Genomic DNA, 13796 nt, shown 5'->3' with positions numbered 1-13796 from the left:
GACTCCCAAACACTAAATACTCCCAAATCCGCTACCCTGACTCCCAAATATTAAATACTCCCAAATCCGCTACCCAGACTCCCAAACCCTAAATACTCCCCAAATCTGATACCCAGACTCCCAAATACTCCCCAAATCTGATACCCAGACTCCCAAATCCTAAATACACCCCAAATCTACTACCCAGACTCACAAATCCGCTACCCAGACTCCCCAATACTAAATACTCCCCAAATCTGATACACAGACTCCCAAATCCTAAATACTCCCCAAATCTGATACAGACTCCCAAATATTCCCCAAATCTGCTACCCAGACTCCCAAATCCTAAATACTCCCCAAATCCGATACAGACTACATAATCCTAAATACACCCCAAAAATCTGATACACAGACTCCCAAATCCTAAATACTGCCCAAATCTGCTACCCGGACTCCCAAATCCACTACCCAGACTCCCAAATACGCTACTCAAACACTAAATACTCCCCAAATCTGATACCCAGACTCCCAAATACTCCCCAAATCTGATACCTAGACTCCCAAATCCTAAATACTCCCCAAATCTGCTACCCAGACTCCCCCAACATGCTGCTTATTGAGGCTACCAACCATTGGCCTTGAAATACTCTCATGTGATTTATTTCCAGTGATGCATTTCAGCACATTGTTATTGTTATTGCAACAAAGGTCACCCCGGCTTAAAGTGCCAATGCCTGGAATTAGGCTTTTTTTGTTAAACAGTCAGGCAGGGGAACCAAAACTACTGAGCATGGAAGAAGAGAGATATATTTACGAGCGGCTCTTATTGTTAGAGAGAAATCCGTAAAAAAAAAAATGAAAAACATGGGCGGACGTGTACCCCGAAGGTCTTTAAAATGTGGCGAAAAGAGTTGGTTTAATTGTCTTTATTGTCTCGGTTCTTCCTGCTCATTTATGACTCGGTACAAAGGAATCAGACCAAAGAAGCGCAGTCTGTGTGAGCACAGGGATTAGCCAGACTGAGACTAAAATGACTAAGACTAAAATGGCTAAAACTGAAATGCCACTCCAAGCCGTAGGAACGTGGCACCACCAGCGATCGCTTTTCTGCCTCTCTAAAAGGAGTAGTTCCATCATGTTGTAAAGCAGAGATTCTATATTTAAAGGGGAATATTCAACTTGGCCCATACGAGTGAATCTTTCCCTAATTTGACCTCCCATGCGTTATCTAGTCATTTGGCCCCAGGACTACAAAGGGGACCATAATGGGGGCCTATGCAGATCCTTTAGGTAAAGGGCTCAATATGACCCCCACATAATGAGATTTTCTACCCTATCCAATAGATATTTAGTCAATTTTCATCTGACTTTTGGCCCAGAACAGAGGCTGTTGGCAAGGGACAGAGGCAGCAGCTTATATCAGCCCTTGTATGGCCACCTTTACATCCCAGTGACTGGAGATCTTAGGGGTTCTTTACATTGAAGCCAGATAGAAATGCACAAAAGCATTGTGATGCAATGTCTGGTTATGTTCTGCACCTTGTGCCAAATAATAAATCCAGTGTAAGGCAGCCCTGTCCTGATGCACCCATGGGTGCCTTCCGCCTGCTTCAATGAAAAAACACCTGCGCCAATGCACTCGCGGCGCTTCGATTTCCGAACCGCGAGTGCATTGGTGCTTTTTCATTGAAGCAGGTGGAAGACACGCGGAAGCAGTTCGGGGACATTAGTCACCACCGAAGTAGAGGTGATTATTCGTCTCTATGACTAAATCTCCCCGAATCTCCAGGTGTGCCCTTACCCTTAATGATGAACAAGTAAGGGGGCACCTATGCACCTCCCCCTCACTCAATGCTGTATTCATGGGACTGATCTTAGAGACCTGCAGGACCTGTTATCCAGAATTTTTGGGACCTGGGGGTTTCCCATAATTAGGATCTCCATAGTTTGTCTACTAGAAAATCATGTAAACAGTAAATAAACCCAATAGGCCGGTTTTGCTTCCAATAAGGATTAATTATATCTTACTTGGGATCATTATTATTATTATTATTATAACCGAGAAAAAGGAAATAATTTTTAAAAATCTGGATTATTTGAATAAAATGGAGCCTATGGGAGATGGCCTTCCTGTAATTCAGGAACTTTGTGGATAACTGATTTCCAGATAATGGATCCCATACCTGTACCTGCAGGGCAGGAAGCCAAAGTGCAAAAAAACATGATGGATTGAGCCCATTCTTGCACCTGTACAGAGCAAATGACCCCTCTTATCTGAAGCCCATTGTTACATCACTACAGAATACTAAACCCTAACAGGATTAGTGAGTTAGATAAGAAATCTTAGCAAGTCAAAGGAAACTATTAGGCAATAGGAGTTAATTTGTTTGGGTACCCACTGGAGCTGATAACCCATCTCCCATCTCTGCTGTGTAACTGCCTTTTCTATCTGTGTCCATTGCTCAGTGACCAGGCATCCAACACAATTTATGGCTCTTTTTCCCCCATTATTCCCTGTTTTACCCTCTATACATATAGACACACACACACACACAGAGACAAATGTCTGGCAATTTGACCTAGGTCTCCATGTAATTTCAGGCCAAAACAACCCAAAATTCCAACCAGAATCTACTCATGGCCTAACTGACCAATGTACCCATGTTAAAGGGTAATTCACCTTTAAATTAACTTTTAGTATGAAGTAGAGAGAGATATTCTAATTGGTTTTCATTTTTTATTATTTGTAGTTTTTGAGTTATTAAGCTTTTTATTCAGCAGCTCTTCAGTTTACAGTTTCAGCGATCTGGTTGCTAGGGTGCAAATTCCCCTAGCAACCATGCACTGATTTCAATGAGAGACTGGAATATGAATAACAGAGGCCTGAATAGAAAGATGAGTAATAAAAAGGAGCAATAGCAATACATTTGTAGCCTTACAGAGCATTTGTTTTTAGCTGGGGTCAGCGACCCCCTGTTGGAAAGTTGGAAAGAGTCGGGCGAATAATTAAATAACTATAAAATAGAAAGAATGACGACCAGTCGAAAAGTTGCTTGGCATCTAGAACTAAAAGTAAACTTTAAAAGTGAACCACCCCTCTATAACTCTCTATACGTCTGTCTGGCTAATGAAATTTGGCATGTCCTTAAAGGTACAGTGCTGTGTTTATAAATAGCACTATATATATATATATATATATATATATATATATATATATATATATATATATATATATATATATATATATATATATATATATATATATATATATATATATATATATATATACACATACATACATATATATATACATACATACATATATACATACATACATACATACATACATACATACATACATATATATATATATATATATATACACATACATACATACATACATACATATATATATAGAAGCTGCGTGTGGAGCGCACAACCAAAAGTGTAGCGAGGTCTGGGTGCCAGAGCAAAAATTAATTGTACAATAGCGCTGGTGTCGGCACTCCCAAATCATCAAAAATCAAAGAGGCAAAAGTGCTGGTTAAAGCAGGTTTATTTTATCCAACGTTTCGGTTCTATATTAGAACCTTCCTCAGGGTTTCTGTTCCCTGAGGAAGGTTCTAATATAGAACCGAAACGTTGGATAAAATAAACCTGCTTTAACCAGCACTTTTGCCTCTTTGATTTTTGATGATTTGGGAGTGCCGACACCAGCGCTATTGTACATATATATATATATATATATATATATATATATATATATACATATATACATTATGGCTACATGAGAGTGCAGGTACTGGCGTGAATACATAAGTGTTAAACAATGAAAAATGTGACAGTGACAAACAGCTGAGAGATTAAAACTTGCCCATGTACAAAACCCCTAAAGGGATATAAAGTGTCAGTGCTTTGCCTTAGTGAGAAAACAAGATGCACGACGAGAATTTCGGCATCTCCAGAAGGAAATGAGATCACTGGGTATGACACAAGTGTCCCATGCTTTATCTTCCAGCCAGGGGCATAACAAGCTGTCACAGCTGCTATTGGCTTATATTAACTTGAAAGAGATTACCGTAGTAAGAATTATGGGGATAATGTACCCCCTACTGTAAATGATGAGGATATTAGAGGAGCTCTGTGACCATATAAAGGCACAAGGCTGCAGGCTGAGTTATACAGGGAACTCTGAGTATCACTCATGTATTATAAGGGATAATGTACCCCCTACTGTAAATGATAAGGATATTAGAAGTCACTGAGGGGTTCTGTGACCATATAAAGGCACAAGACTGCAGGGTGAGATATACAGGGAACTGTGAGTATCACTCACGTATTCTAAGGGATAATGTACCCCCTACTGTAAATGATAAGAATATTAGAGGTCACTGAGGGGTTGTGTGACCATATAAAGGCACAAGGCTGCAGGGCAAGCCATTAGTCGGCACTGCTATTAGCCACAGTAAGGTGACCATTACATGTTATTAGCAGAGAAGTGCCAGTAAAAAAGTAACAAAGGAAAAGGCTGAACTGTCACTGAGCAATGGAGGAGCCTGAGGTCTGAACATCCTGTTTGTTCTGTTTGTCTTGTTTTATGGGTCTCCTTTTTCTGCCCAAAAATCTCTGTCTAAACTTTCTAGGAAAGTGCGTCAGCATTTGGGAACAAAGGAATTGTCACCAGACTAAAGTCATGGTTTTGTGGGCCATAAAACTGCCACTTACTGAAAGAATGTCCTTAGTTATTAATAGAATGCCCATCCTTGTCACATTCATCAGTGTCCCACAGGCATGAAGAAGAGTCTTGCACCCTGAAAGTAAGAGTGGGACCAAAATATATAGTTTTACACGTTATCCGGAAACCCGTTATCCAGGCAGCTCCGAATTACGGAAAGGCCGTCTCCCATAGACTCAATTTTATCCAAATAATCCACATTTGTAAAAATGATTTCCCTTTTCTCTGTAATAATAAAACAGTACAGGTTTGGGACCGGTTATCCAGAATGTTCGGGATCTGGGGTTTTCCAAATAACTGATCTTTCCGTACAAGAAAATCATATAAACGTTAAATAAACCCAATAGGCTGGTTTTGCTTCCAATAAGGATTAATTATATCTTAGTTGGGATCAAGTACAAGATACTGTTTTATTATTACAGAGAAAAAGGAAATCATTTTTAAATATTTGGATTATTTGGATAAAATGGAGTCTATGGGAGACGGCCTTTCTGTAAAACGGATCCCATACCTGTACCTTGACTTGATCCAAACTAAGATATAATTAATCCTTATTGGAAGCAAAACCAGCCTATTGGGTTTTATGTAATGTTTATATGATTTTCTAGTAGAATTTAGGTGTGAAATATGGAAAAATCCATCATCCAGAAAACCCCAAGTCCCGGGCACTCCGGATAACAGGTCCCATACCATCCCAGCATAGAGCTGATGTAGGTGTAAACTCATACACCAGCCCTATACAGGTATGGGACCTATTATCCAGAATGCTCAAGACTTGGGAATGGGTCTTTCTGTAATTTGGATCTTCATACCTTCATAAGTCAATCATGTAAACATTAGATAAACCCAATAGGCTGGTCTTGCTTCCATTAAGGATTAATTATATCTTAGTTGGGATCAAGTACAAGATACGGCTTTATTATTACAGAGAAAAAGGAAATCATTTTTAAATAATTTGGATTATTTGGATAAAATGGTCAATGGGAGATGGCCTTTCCGTAATTCGGAGCTTTCTGGATAACAGGTTTCCGGATAACAGATGCCATACCTGTACCAGCAATCTACCCTTCCTGCAGTAATTTATTTAGCTGTTTTCCAGTCCCCAATGAGACCAGGCTATACTCAGTGTATGAGAAAATATTAGGGATGCACCGAATCCAGGATTCGGCCTTTTCTGCAGGATTCCGATTCGGCTGAATACTTCTGCCCGGCCGAACCGAATCCAAATCCTAATTTGCGTATGCATATTAGGGGCGGGGAGGAAAATCTGTGATTTTTTTGTCACAAAACAAGGAAGTAAAAACCGTTTTCCCCATATGCAAATTAGGATTCAACTGAATCTTTTCCGAAGGATTCGGGGGTTTGGCTGAATCTTTTGCAAAGGATTCGGGGGTTCGGCCGAATCCAAAATAGTGGATTCGGTGCATCCCTAGAAAATATAACCATAAAATCTTCTTTATTTATCAAGGTATCCATGACAATAATACAGGGAAATCCCCTTTCACTACTTTGGGGGTCGACCAGTCTGAGGACTATTTATATGTCACCAATATGCCCCGGAAATCCATGTCACTTTTACACTGAATTTGTTTAATTTACCCTTTGAACAAGTGTCTTATTATATTAGTTATAGACAAAGGACAGCTTACATGAGAATCACTCAGCCGTGTAGGAGTTTTTTTTTTTTTTTTTTTACACGTTTGCTTGTGATCCATTGTGTGAGTGCGTGGGGGGGGGTGCTACTTAAATAGTTACCTGCTGCTCTCTTCAGTGTACGGACGCCCTTTTTTACGTAAATACAACTTATCTGCTGATTCAGCTGTACCTGAAAACTCTCACCTCTCTCTTTGTAATACGTTACTGATGTGCGGGTCGGGCTTTTCCCGACCCGCACCCGCCCATAACCCAACCTCCCACCCGCGCCCGACTTCCGGGTCTATTTTATAGACCCGCACGGCACGATGATGTCACAAAAGGAGCAGGGCGAGACGCGTGCGTCTATATAAACTCAACCCGGAAGTCGGAAGCCGGCATTTGGAAGGTCACGGGAAGAGCAATAAGAATAGCTCAACCCGCACCCGCCCGCGACCCGGAAAAGAGCATACGAGGTCGGCCCGAACCCGCCCAACCCGCGGGTATTGGGTCGGCTCCAGGCCCGGACTGAGAATTAAAATAGGCCCTGCCATTTCAGGTACATAGAGGCCCAATCAGCCCACACAGAGGCCCCAACAGCCCCCACCAGCCCACTAAATACTGACTTTCTATGGCACCCCCTCTGGCATTTGCCAGAACCCACAGATTGCCAGTCCAGGCCTGGTCGGCTCGCAAATCACTTTAATACATTAAAGAAAAAGATATTGAAGGGCGTTGTAATAGGCCCTGCCATTTCAGGTACATAGAGGCCCAATCAGCCCACACAGAGGCCCAAACAGCCCCACCAGCCCACTAAATACTGACTTTCTATGGCACCCCCTCTGGCATTTGCCAGAACCCACAGATTGCCAGTCCAGGCCTGGTCGGCTCGCAAATCACTTTAATACATTAAAGAAAAAGATATTGAAGGGCGTTGTAATAGGCCCTGCCATTTCAGGTACATAGAGGCCCAATCAGCCCACACAGAGGCCCAAACAGCCCCACCAGCCCACTAAATACTGACTTTCTATGGCACCCCCTCTGGCATTTGCCAGAACCCACAGATTGCCAGTCCAGGCCCGGTCAGCTCGCAAATCACTTTAATACATTAAAGAAAAAGATATTAAAGGGCGTTGTACCTTTAAACCCTCTCCATGCTGAGAGTAAGAGCTAGCATCTGCATATACAGCTTTTTGTAGGATCAATTATTTTCCTGCAGGATCTCCAGTTGCCTTTTCCTCAGCCTAGAGCCTAGGGTCTAGTAACCCACAGCAACCAACATGAGCAGCAGAAAGAAAGGGGTTAAACCACCATCTTGGTGTCTGGACAGATTTAAAAAAAACAAAAAAAAAAACAGCAGATAGATGTCAAATTCCTCTGCTGGGAACTAGAGAACATCACTTCTGTGTTCGGGAGAATCATCACGCACCTTAACCCTTTGTGTTCTCTAGGTTTCCGAATGCAGCCTGTTTTGAACTACACGTTCCTCCAGGATGCTGGGAGTTGTAGTTTCTAAACAGGAGGAACTGCTGGGATTACGACAGGTATAGGATCTTTGATCCGGAAACCAGTTATCTTGCAAACTCCGGATTATAGAAAAGTCATCTCCCACAGTCTCCATTTTACTCAAATTATCCAAATTTTAAAGCACATTTCCTTTTTCTCTGTAACAATAAAACAGTAGCTTGTACTTGATCCAAACTAAGATCTAATTAATCCTTATTGGAGGCAGAACCTATTGGGTTTATTTAATGTTTACATGATTATTTTTAGCAGACAAAGTACAAAGATCCAAATTACAGAAAAGATCCCTTATACGGAATAACCCAGATCCGAAGCATTATGGAAAACAGGTCCCATACCTGTACTACGTAGCCTTATCCATGTTAAATAATGTAACTAAACTGGGCTACCTTATAGGTACCTGCACTTGACTAAGGGTGATGGGAGTTGTGCCTAAATAGAAGCCCCCATGCCAACAAACACAGCCACAAAGCAGATGATTAACGTGGGATTAGTCTTCTACCCCAGGCAGATAGGGATTCCAGTCAACCTTGTCAGGCCTGAGAAACGGGACACAAAATCCTAAAATTTAATTCGTTCTTAGGGGCAATTGGAACGGCCTTCTTCATTACTTCATTTGGCTCCGACGCGTTTCGCAGCACATTACAGTTACAATGTATTATAGCCAACAGGAGACTCACAACACATTTGAGGGCAGGTTTATCAAGGGTCGAATTTCGAATTCATGGGAGGTTTTTTTTTTTTTTTTAAACAAAATTCGAACAATCGAAAATTTATTTAAAAAAAAATAAATTTTCTATAGTCGGGTGAAAAGGATCAACCCAAAAACTGTGAGGAATGCAGCAAACAATTCCAAATGGATCCCAGGACGTCTCCCATTGACTAAAACAGCAATTCTGCAGGTTTTAGGTGGTGAATAGTCTAATTTGAGTTCTTAGGGTCAGGGCACACAGGCAAATTCGGGGAGATTAGTCGCCCGGTGACAAATCTCCTCTTCTCTGGGGCGACTAATCTCCCTGAAATGCCTTGCCGCCAGGAAATTGCCGGCGGATGGCACTCAGAGCGATGCGTTTTCCGAAGTCGCTTAACGAAGAAACTTTGGGTGACTTCGGAACACAAATCGTTCCGAGTGCCATCCCGCCGGCGATTTACATTTTAGCAGACGGGGGAGACAGTTCGGGGAGATTAGTCGCCCTGAAGAAGAGGAGATTTGGCACTGGGCGATTAATCTACTCTGGCTCCTTAAAGGGCCAGAGTATGATAAATCTCATAAATCGAATTTTGAAAAAAAAAACCTCAAATCAAATTCTAACAATTCTCTTGTCGAATTTAACAGTTTTGGCCATAAAAAAAACCTTGAAAATTCGAATTCGACCCTTGATAAATCTGCCCTCCAAGTAAATGCCGAGGCCCCAACTCCATGTTGCCACCTGGGGACTAACTGCCTCAACTGGAGTCATCCTTAGCACTTCCAAATGCAGCCCTTATATAACCACTAGGTTGGCTTTTATATCAAGTAATTACTTTATTTTTTAACATTTGTTTTATTGATGTACATGTCATAGGCAGTAGAGATTCATAGAGGTAGTTTCCACAGCTGTAGATCCAACGGTTTTATTTCCCCTTTAATTTCTGTCAGTGAGCTGGGACATTTCTTTCCTGCCTCTCTGATTTGAGATTCCAGGCATTTTATTACCCGGCTTGATGATTCATAAAAAGCAGCAATCAAGGCTGAATCACGTGCAGATATCAATCTCTCCACAATAGACAGGTGATTTGTGCAACATTCCGACCCAGCGACACTATGACTTAGAGGCTACGTGGGCCTCTATCTGGGCTGTTAGTTAAACACGAGAGATTGCCAACATCTTCCCACAGTGGCTTCCAGTTCAAATAACTGGGACACATAGCACAGCCTCAGTATTCTCTATATACAGACTGCTCTACAGAATGCCAGTCAGTCCGCTGGAATGTCCGATTCATGAGGAGCAATGGGATGTATGTTAATTGGAACATTTCCCCTAATTATCCTGCTTTAATCTATAAACAGACACGCGGTAAACAAATCATTTGCATTACAAACTGTATTGGTGCAGATAGTGCCCTGCCTGGAATCAAACCTATGACCCCAGTACTGCAAGGCTGAGTTCAATTCTAGCCAGGGCACTTTATTAAGCTGCAAAAATACAACAAGGAAAAAATTGATCAACGCACAATCCCTTGCCCCTTGTTTCACAAATGAGTTTAGTATCTAAGCTAATGCATATATTTTGCAAAACAGAAATTGTTTTTTGTTACAAAATTATGATCATACACTTGATAAGCCGCCATAACACGTCAAAGTAAACCCCATATGGTGGTCCTAACTGTTTACCTCTGGTCAAGTTTTTTTCTGGGTTGCCATTAGCTGAGATACGAAATTAATTTGTGAAACTGGATCGGGGAACGTGCGTTGATCAATGTTTTCCTTTTTGTATGTTTGTAACTATCCCGGTCAGATCAGCTGCACTCTTTAAAGTGCTGCAGGACTGCAGAAAACATGAAGCTGCCGTAAATCAACCTGTGAAGAGCTCCAGAAACTGCAGTGATGTAAAGAGCAGGTTTCAGATACAGGATTTCTGTGGTCTGAAAACTGTCATTATAAACAGTCTCAGCCATAAAGCGTGGCAGAACTGCTGCTCCAATTACCAACGTAGTGCTTTACTACACATTATAGAGTGCTCTCTGGAACTTTATCATTTTTTTTTGACCTGTGTCCCTTAAACAAAGGTAATATAAGTCAGCACCATCTAACTACACTATTTTCTTTATTCCAGTGCTGTGCGTCTTTAAAAAAATAAAGTTTGATTCTGCTGCTTTTGTTGACAGAAGAAAGGTTTGCTGTGCCGGTTGGCACCATTTCTTGCCAGGCAATACAAGGATCACCTCCTGGGGGTACAAGCTGTTTACATGAGGCGAATCCTCAATTTAGGCAAACAGCGCTGTGGTAGGATGTGATGTTCCCAAGCAAGTCGGGAGCAGGTAGCACCTCCCTTGTACAGGAAATCACTTGAATCCTATGGGGAAGTTTCGTCTCGCCCCATTGTTTCCCCACTTTGCACCTGGGGGGAATTTCAGCATTCTTGAGCAATGATTGCAGGTCTCTAGGGGAATCACAGGGGTGGATCTAACAGCCAATCAAAGCACTCTATCTACCATTGTACAATGTATAGGAATCCCATCAAATGTGTAGAACCCAAACTCCCAAGCACTAGCGTGTGATATTACCACAAAGGGAGTTCAATGAACACACAAGACTACGTGGATTATTGGTGGCAGTGTCACTTTATAGATGGGGGGGCTACATGCCAACACAGCAGTGCCACCGATCAGCCACGGCCATTCCATCCCAGTGTCCATTGCTTAAACTCCCAGCACCCACCTGACAGCCCCAGGGAGTTGTAGTTAAACAGCTGGAAGGATGACAACTTGTACAAGGCTGAAACTGTCACAAAGAGCAAGTCACAATGGACAATGCCAGTCAGTCTGGCTGTCAGTCTGAGGGAGAGACAAACTGAAAGTCAGATAGAGAGAGAGACAAACCAACAGTCAGATAGAGAGACAAACTGACAGTCAGATAGAGAGAGAGAGAGAGAGAGAGAGAGCGGAGACAAACCAACATCAGATAGAGAGACAAACTGACAGTCAGATAGAGAGAGGAGAGAGAGAGAAAGACAAACTGACAGTCAGATAGAGAGAGAGGAGAGAGTGACAAACTGATAATCAGATAGGGAGAGTGAGAAACTGACAGATAGAGAGAGAGAGAGAGAGAGACAAACTGACAGTCAGATAGAGAGAAAGAGACAAACTGACAGAGAGAGAGGAGAGACATAGAGTGACAAACTGACAATCAGATAGAGAGAGTGAAAAACTGACAGTCAGAGAGAAGGAGAGAGCAGTCGCTAGAGATATAATTGGGGCTAAAGAATATACACAGTATATACAAACATATCTCACCTTCTGCGCCTGGTTGATCATCTTCCTCACCACCTCTTTGATATGGGGCTGCCCATCCACCGGGGGCTGCATATAGACCGTGGCCCGGGTCACTCCCCGGTAGGCGAAAGCTTCGGGCCAGCCCAAGTCCAGGTCAGGAATGGAACAGTCGGATCTGTCGGGCCAGTACTCCAGCGACTGAGCCCCATCCTGCTCCCCGATACCCTCATCTCCCTCCTCCCCGTCCGGCCGGCAGTGACAGCAGTCGGGGTCAAAGGGCTCCAGGCGGCTGAGGACGCGGCTCATCTCCAGTTCCGACAGGAAATCCCTGATGTTCTCCCCCTTGACGACCCCATGGAAAGCATCGACCCCTTGAGACAGCAGCGCCTCCAGGGCCAGTCTCTGCTCCTCGCTGTAGAAGAACTCGGCTTTGCCCTCACTCGTCCTCCAGTTCACGTGGTTATTGTCCAGACATTGGAGCTGTGACAGCGCCATCGTGTCCCCTGCTGCCCCCTGGCAGATTCCCGCTCTCTCTCCCCGACTCTGCCGGCAGCGCTGCCCTCACTGATCCGCTCTCCCTGCCTCAACTCACAGGTAGCGACAAGCGCACCGGCTCATCACGTGACGCCCAGCCCCGCCCAGTCCTTGTTTGACACGCCCTAAAAAAAAGTTGCAACTAGTTGATTCTGCAGCTGCCTGTACTTTAAAGGGGAACTCCACCCAAGCTATCTTTTCTGCTTAAAGGAACAGTAGCATCAAAAACAATGAAAATGATTTAAAGTGATAAAAATATAACACAGTGTTGCCCTGCACTGGTAAAACTGCTGTGTTTGTTTCAGAAACACTACTATAGTTTATATAAACAAACTGCTGTGTAGCAATGGGGGCAGCCATTCAAAGAAGAAAAGACACAGCAGATAAGCTCTGTAGAACATAATGGTGTTATCGGTTATCCACTATTTAACCTGTGCCATATAGACTTTTTTCAATTTCCACCATTGCTACACAGCAGCTTCTTTATATGAACTATAGTAGTGTTTCTGAAACAAACACATCAGTTTTACCAGTGCAGGGCAACACTACATGATATTTTCATTACTTTAATACACTTTAATTTTTTGGTGTTACTGTTCCTTTAAAGACACGACACGTGTTTTCTAAGCAGCCTTCCAACACACTTTGATTTCAAATTAACATTCGTTTCAATGCTTTTGGTTCTTTATAGTTGCAGTTGTAAACCTTTACGTTAACTTTAAGTACTACGTTGCAGAACAGCCAATTCTAATCAACTTTTCAATTGGTCTTCATTATTTTTTATAGTTATTGAATTATTTGCCTTCTTCTTCTGACTCTTTCCAGCTTTCAAATGGGGGTCACTGACCCCATCTAAAAACAAATGCTCTGTAAGGCTACACATTAATTGTTATTGCTACTTTTTATTACCCTCTTCCTAACCAGGCCTCTCCTATGTATATTCCAGTCTCTTATTCAAATCAGTGCATGGTTGCTAGCAGAGCCGGGCTCTAGGCAACCTGGTTGGCATGTGTGTGTGTACATGTGTGCACACCATAACGTAGGTGCAAGAAGGCGAAGTGGAGGGGCAGTTTGGAGCAGGGGAGGGAGGGACAACAGAAGGGGTAGGTGAAACCTGCAGAGGGGAGCAAATCCAGACTAAATGTAGGCAGAAGAATCTTGAACAGGCACCTGCCCAGTGCCCCCGCAGCGTTGCGCCCTAGGTGCTTCTTCTGCCTGCCCCTGGTTACTAGGGTAATTTGGACCCTAGCAACCAGACTGTTGAAATTGAAAACTGGAGAGTTGATGAATAAAAAGCTTAATAACTATAGACTGCCAGGGGAATGCTGGGAGAGTTATAGCTCAGCTATACCTGGAGGTGCTGCAGATTGAATATCCTGATGTACTGCCCTGTGCCTTAGATGGGGCCCAAACC

At 42.7% G+C, this 13796-nt stretch overlaps 1 protein-coding gene across 1 annotated transcript in view; it reads right to left on the bottom strand.

Annotated features, from left to right (window-relative positions):
• Window positions 1-12450, bottom strand: part of fam83g.L (family with sequence similarity 83 member G L homeolog) — a 31665-nt gene extending 19215 nt beyond the window's left edge. Inside the window, 1 exon segment of the mRNA NM_001094683.1 lies at window positions 11870-12450. Within this exon segment, the coding sequence (NP_001088152.1) occupies window positions 11870-12343 (474 nt within the window). The 5' untranslated portion in view covers window positions 12344-12450.
• Window positions 12451-13796: the final 1346 nt, after the last annotated feature.

Source organism: Xenopus laevis, chromosome 9_10L (genome assembly GCF_017654675.1).
Source record: "Xenopus laevis strain J_2021 chromosome 9_10L, Xenopus_laevis_v10.1, whole genome shotgun sequence".
Taxonomy (NCBI): Eukaryota; Metazoa; Chordata; class Amphibia; order Anura; family Pipidae; genus Xenopus; species Xenopus laevis.
This window is presented reverse-complemented; position numbering and strand designations above follow the sequence as displayed.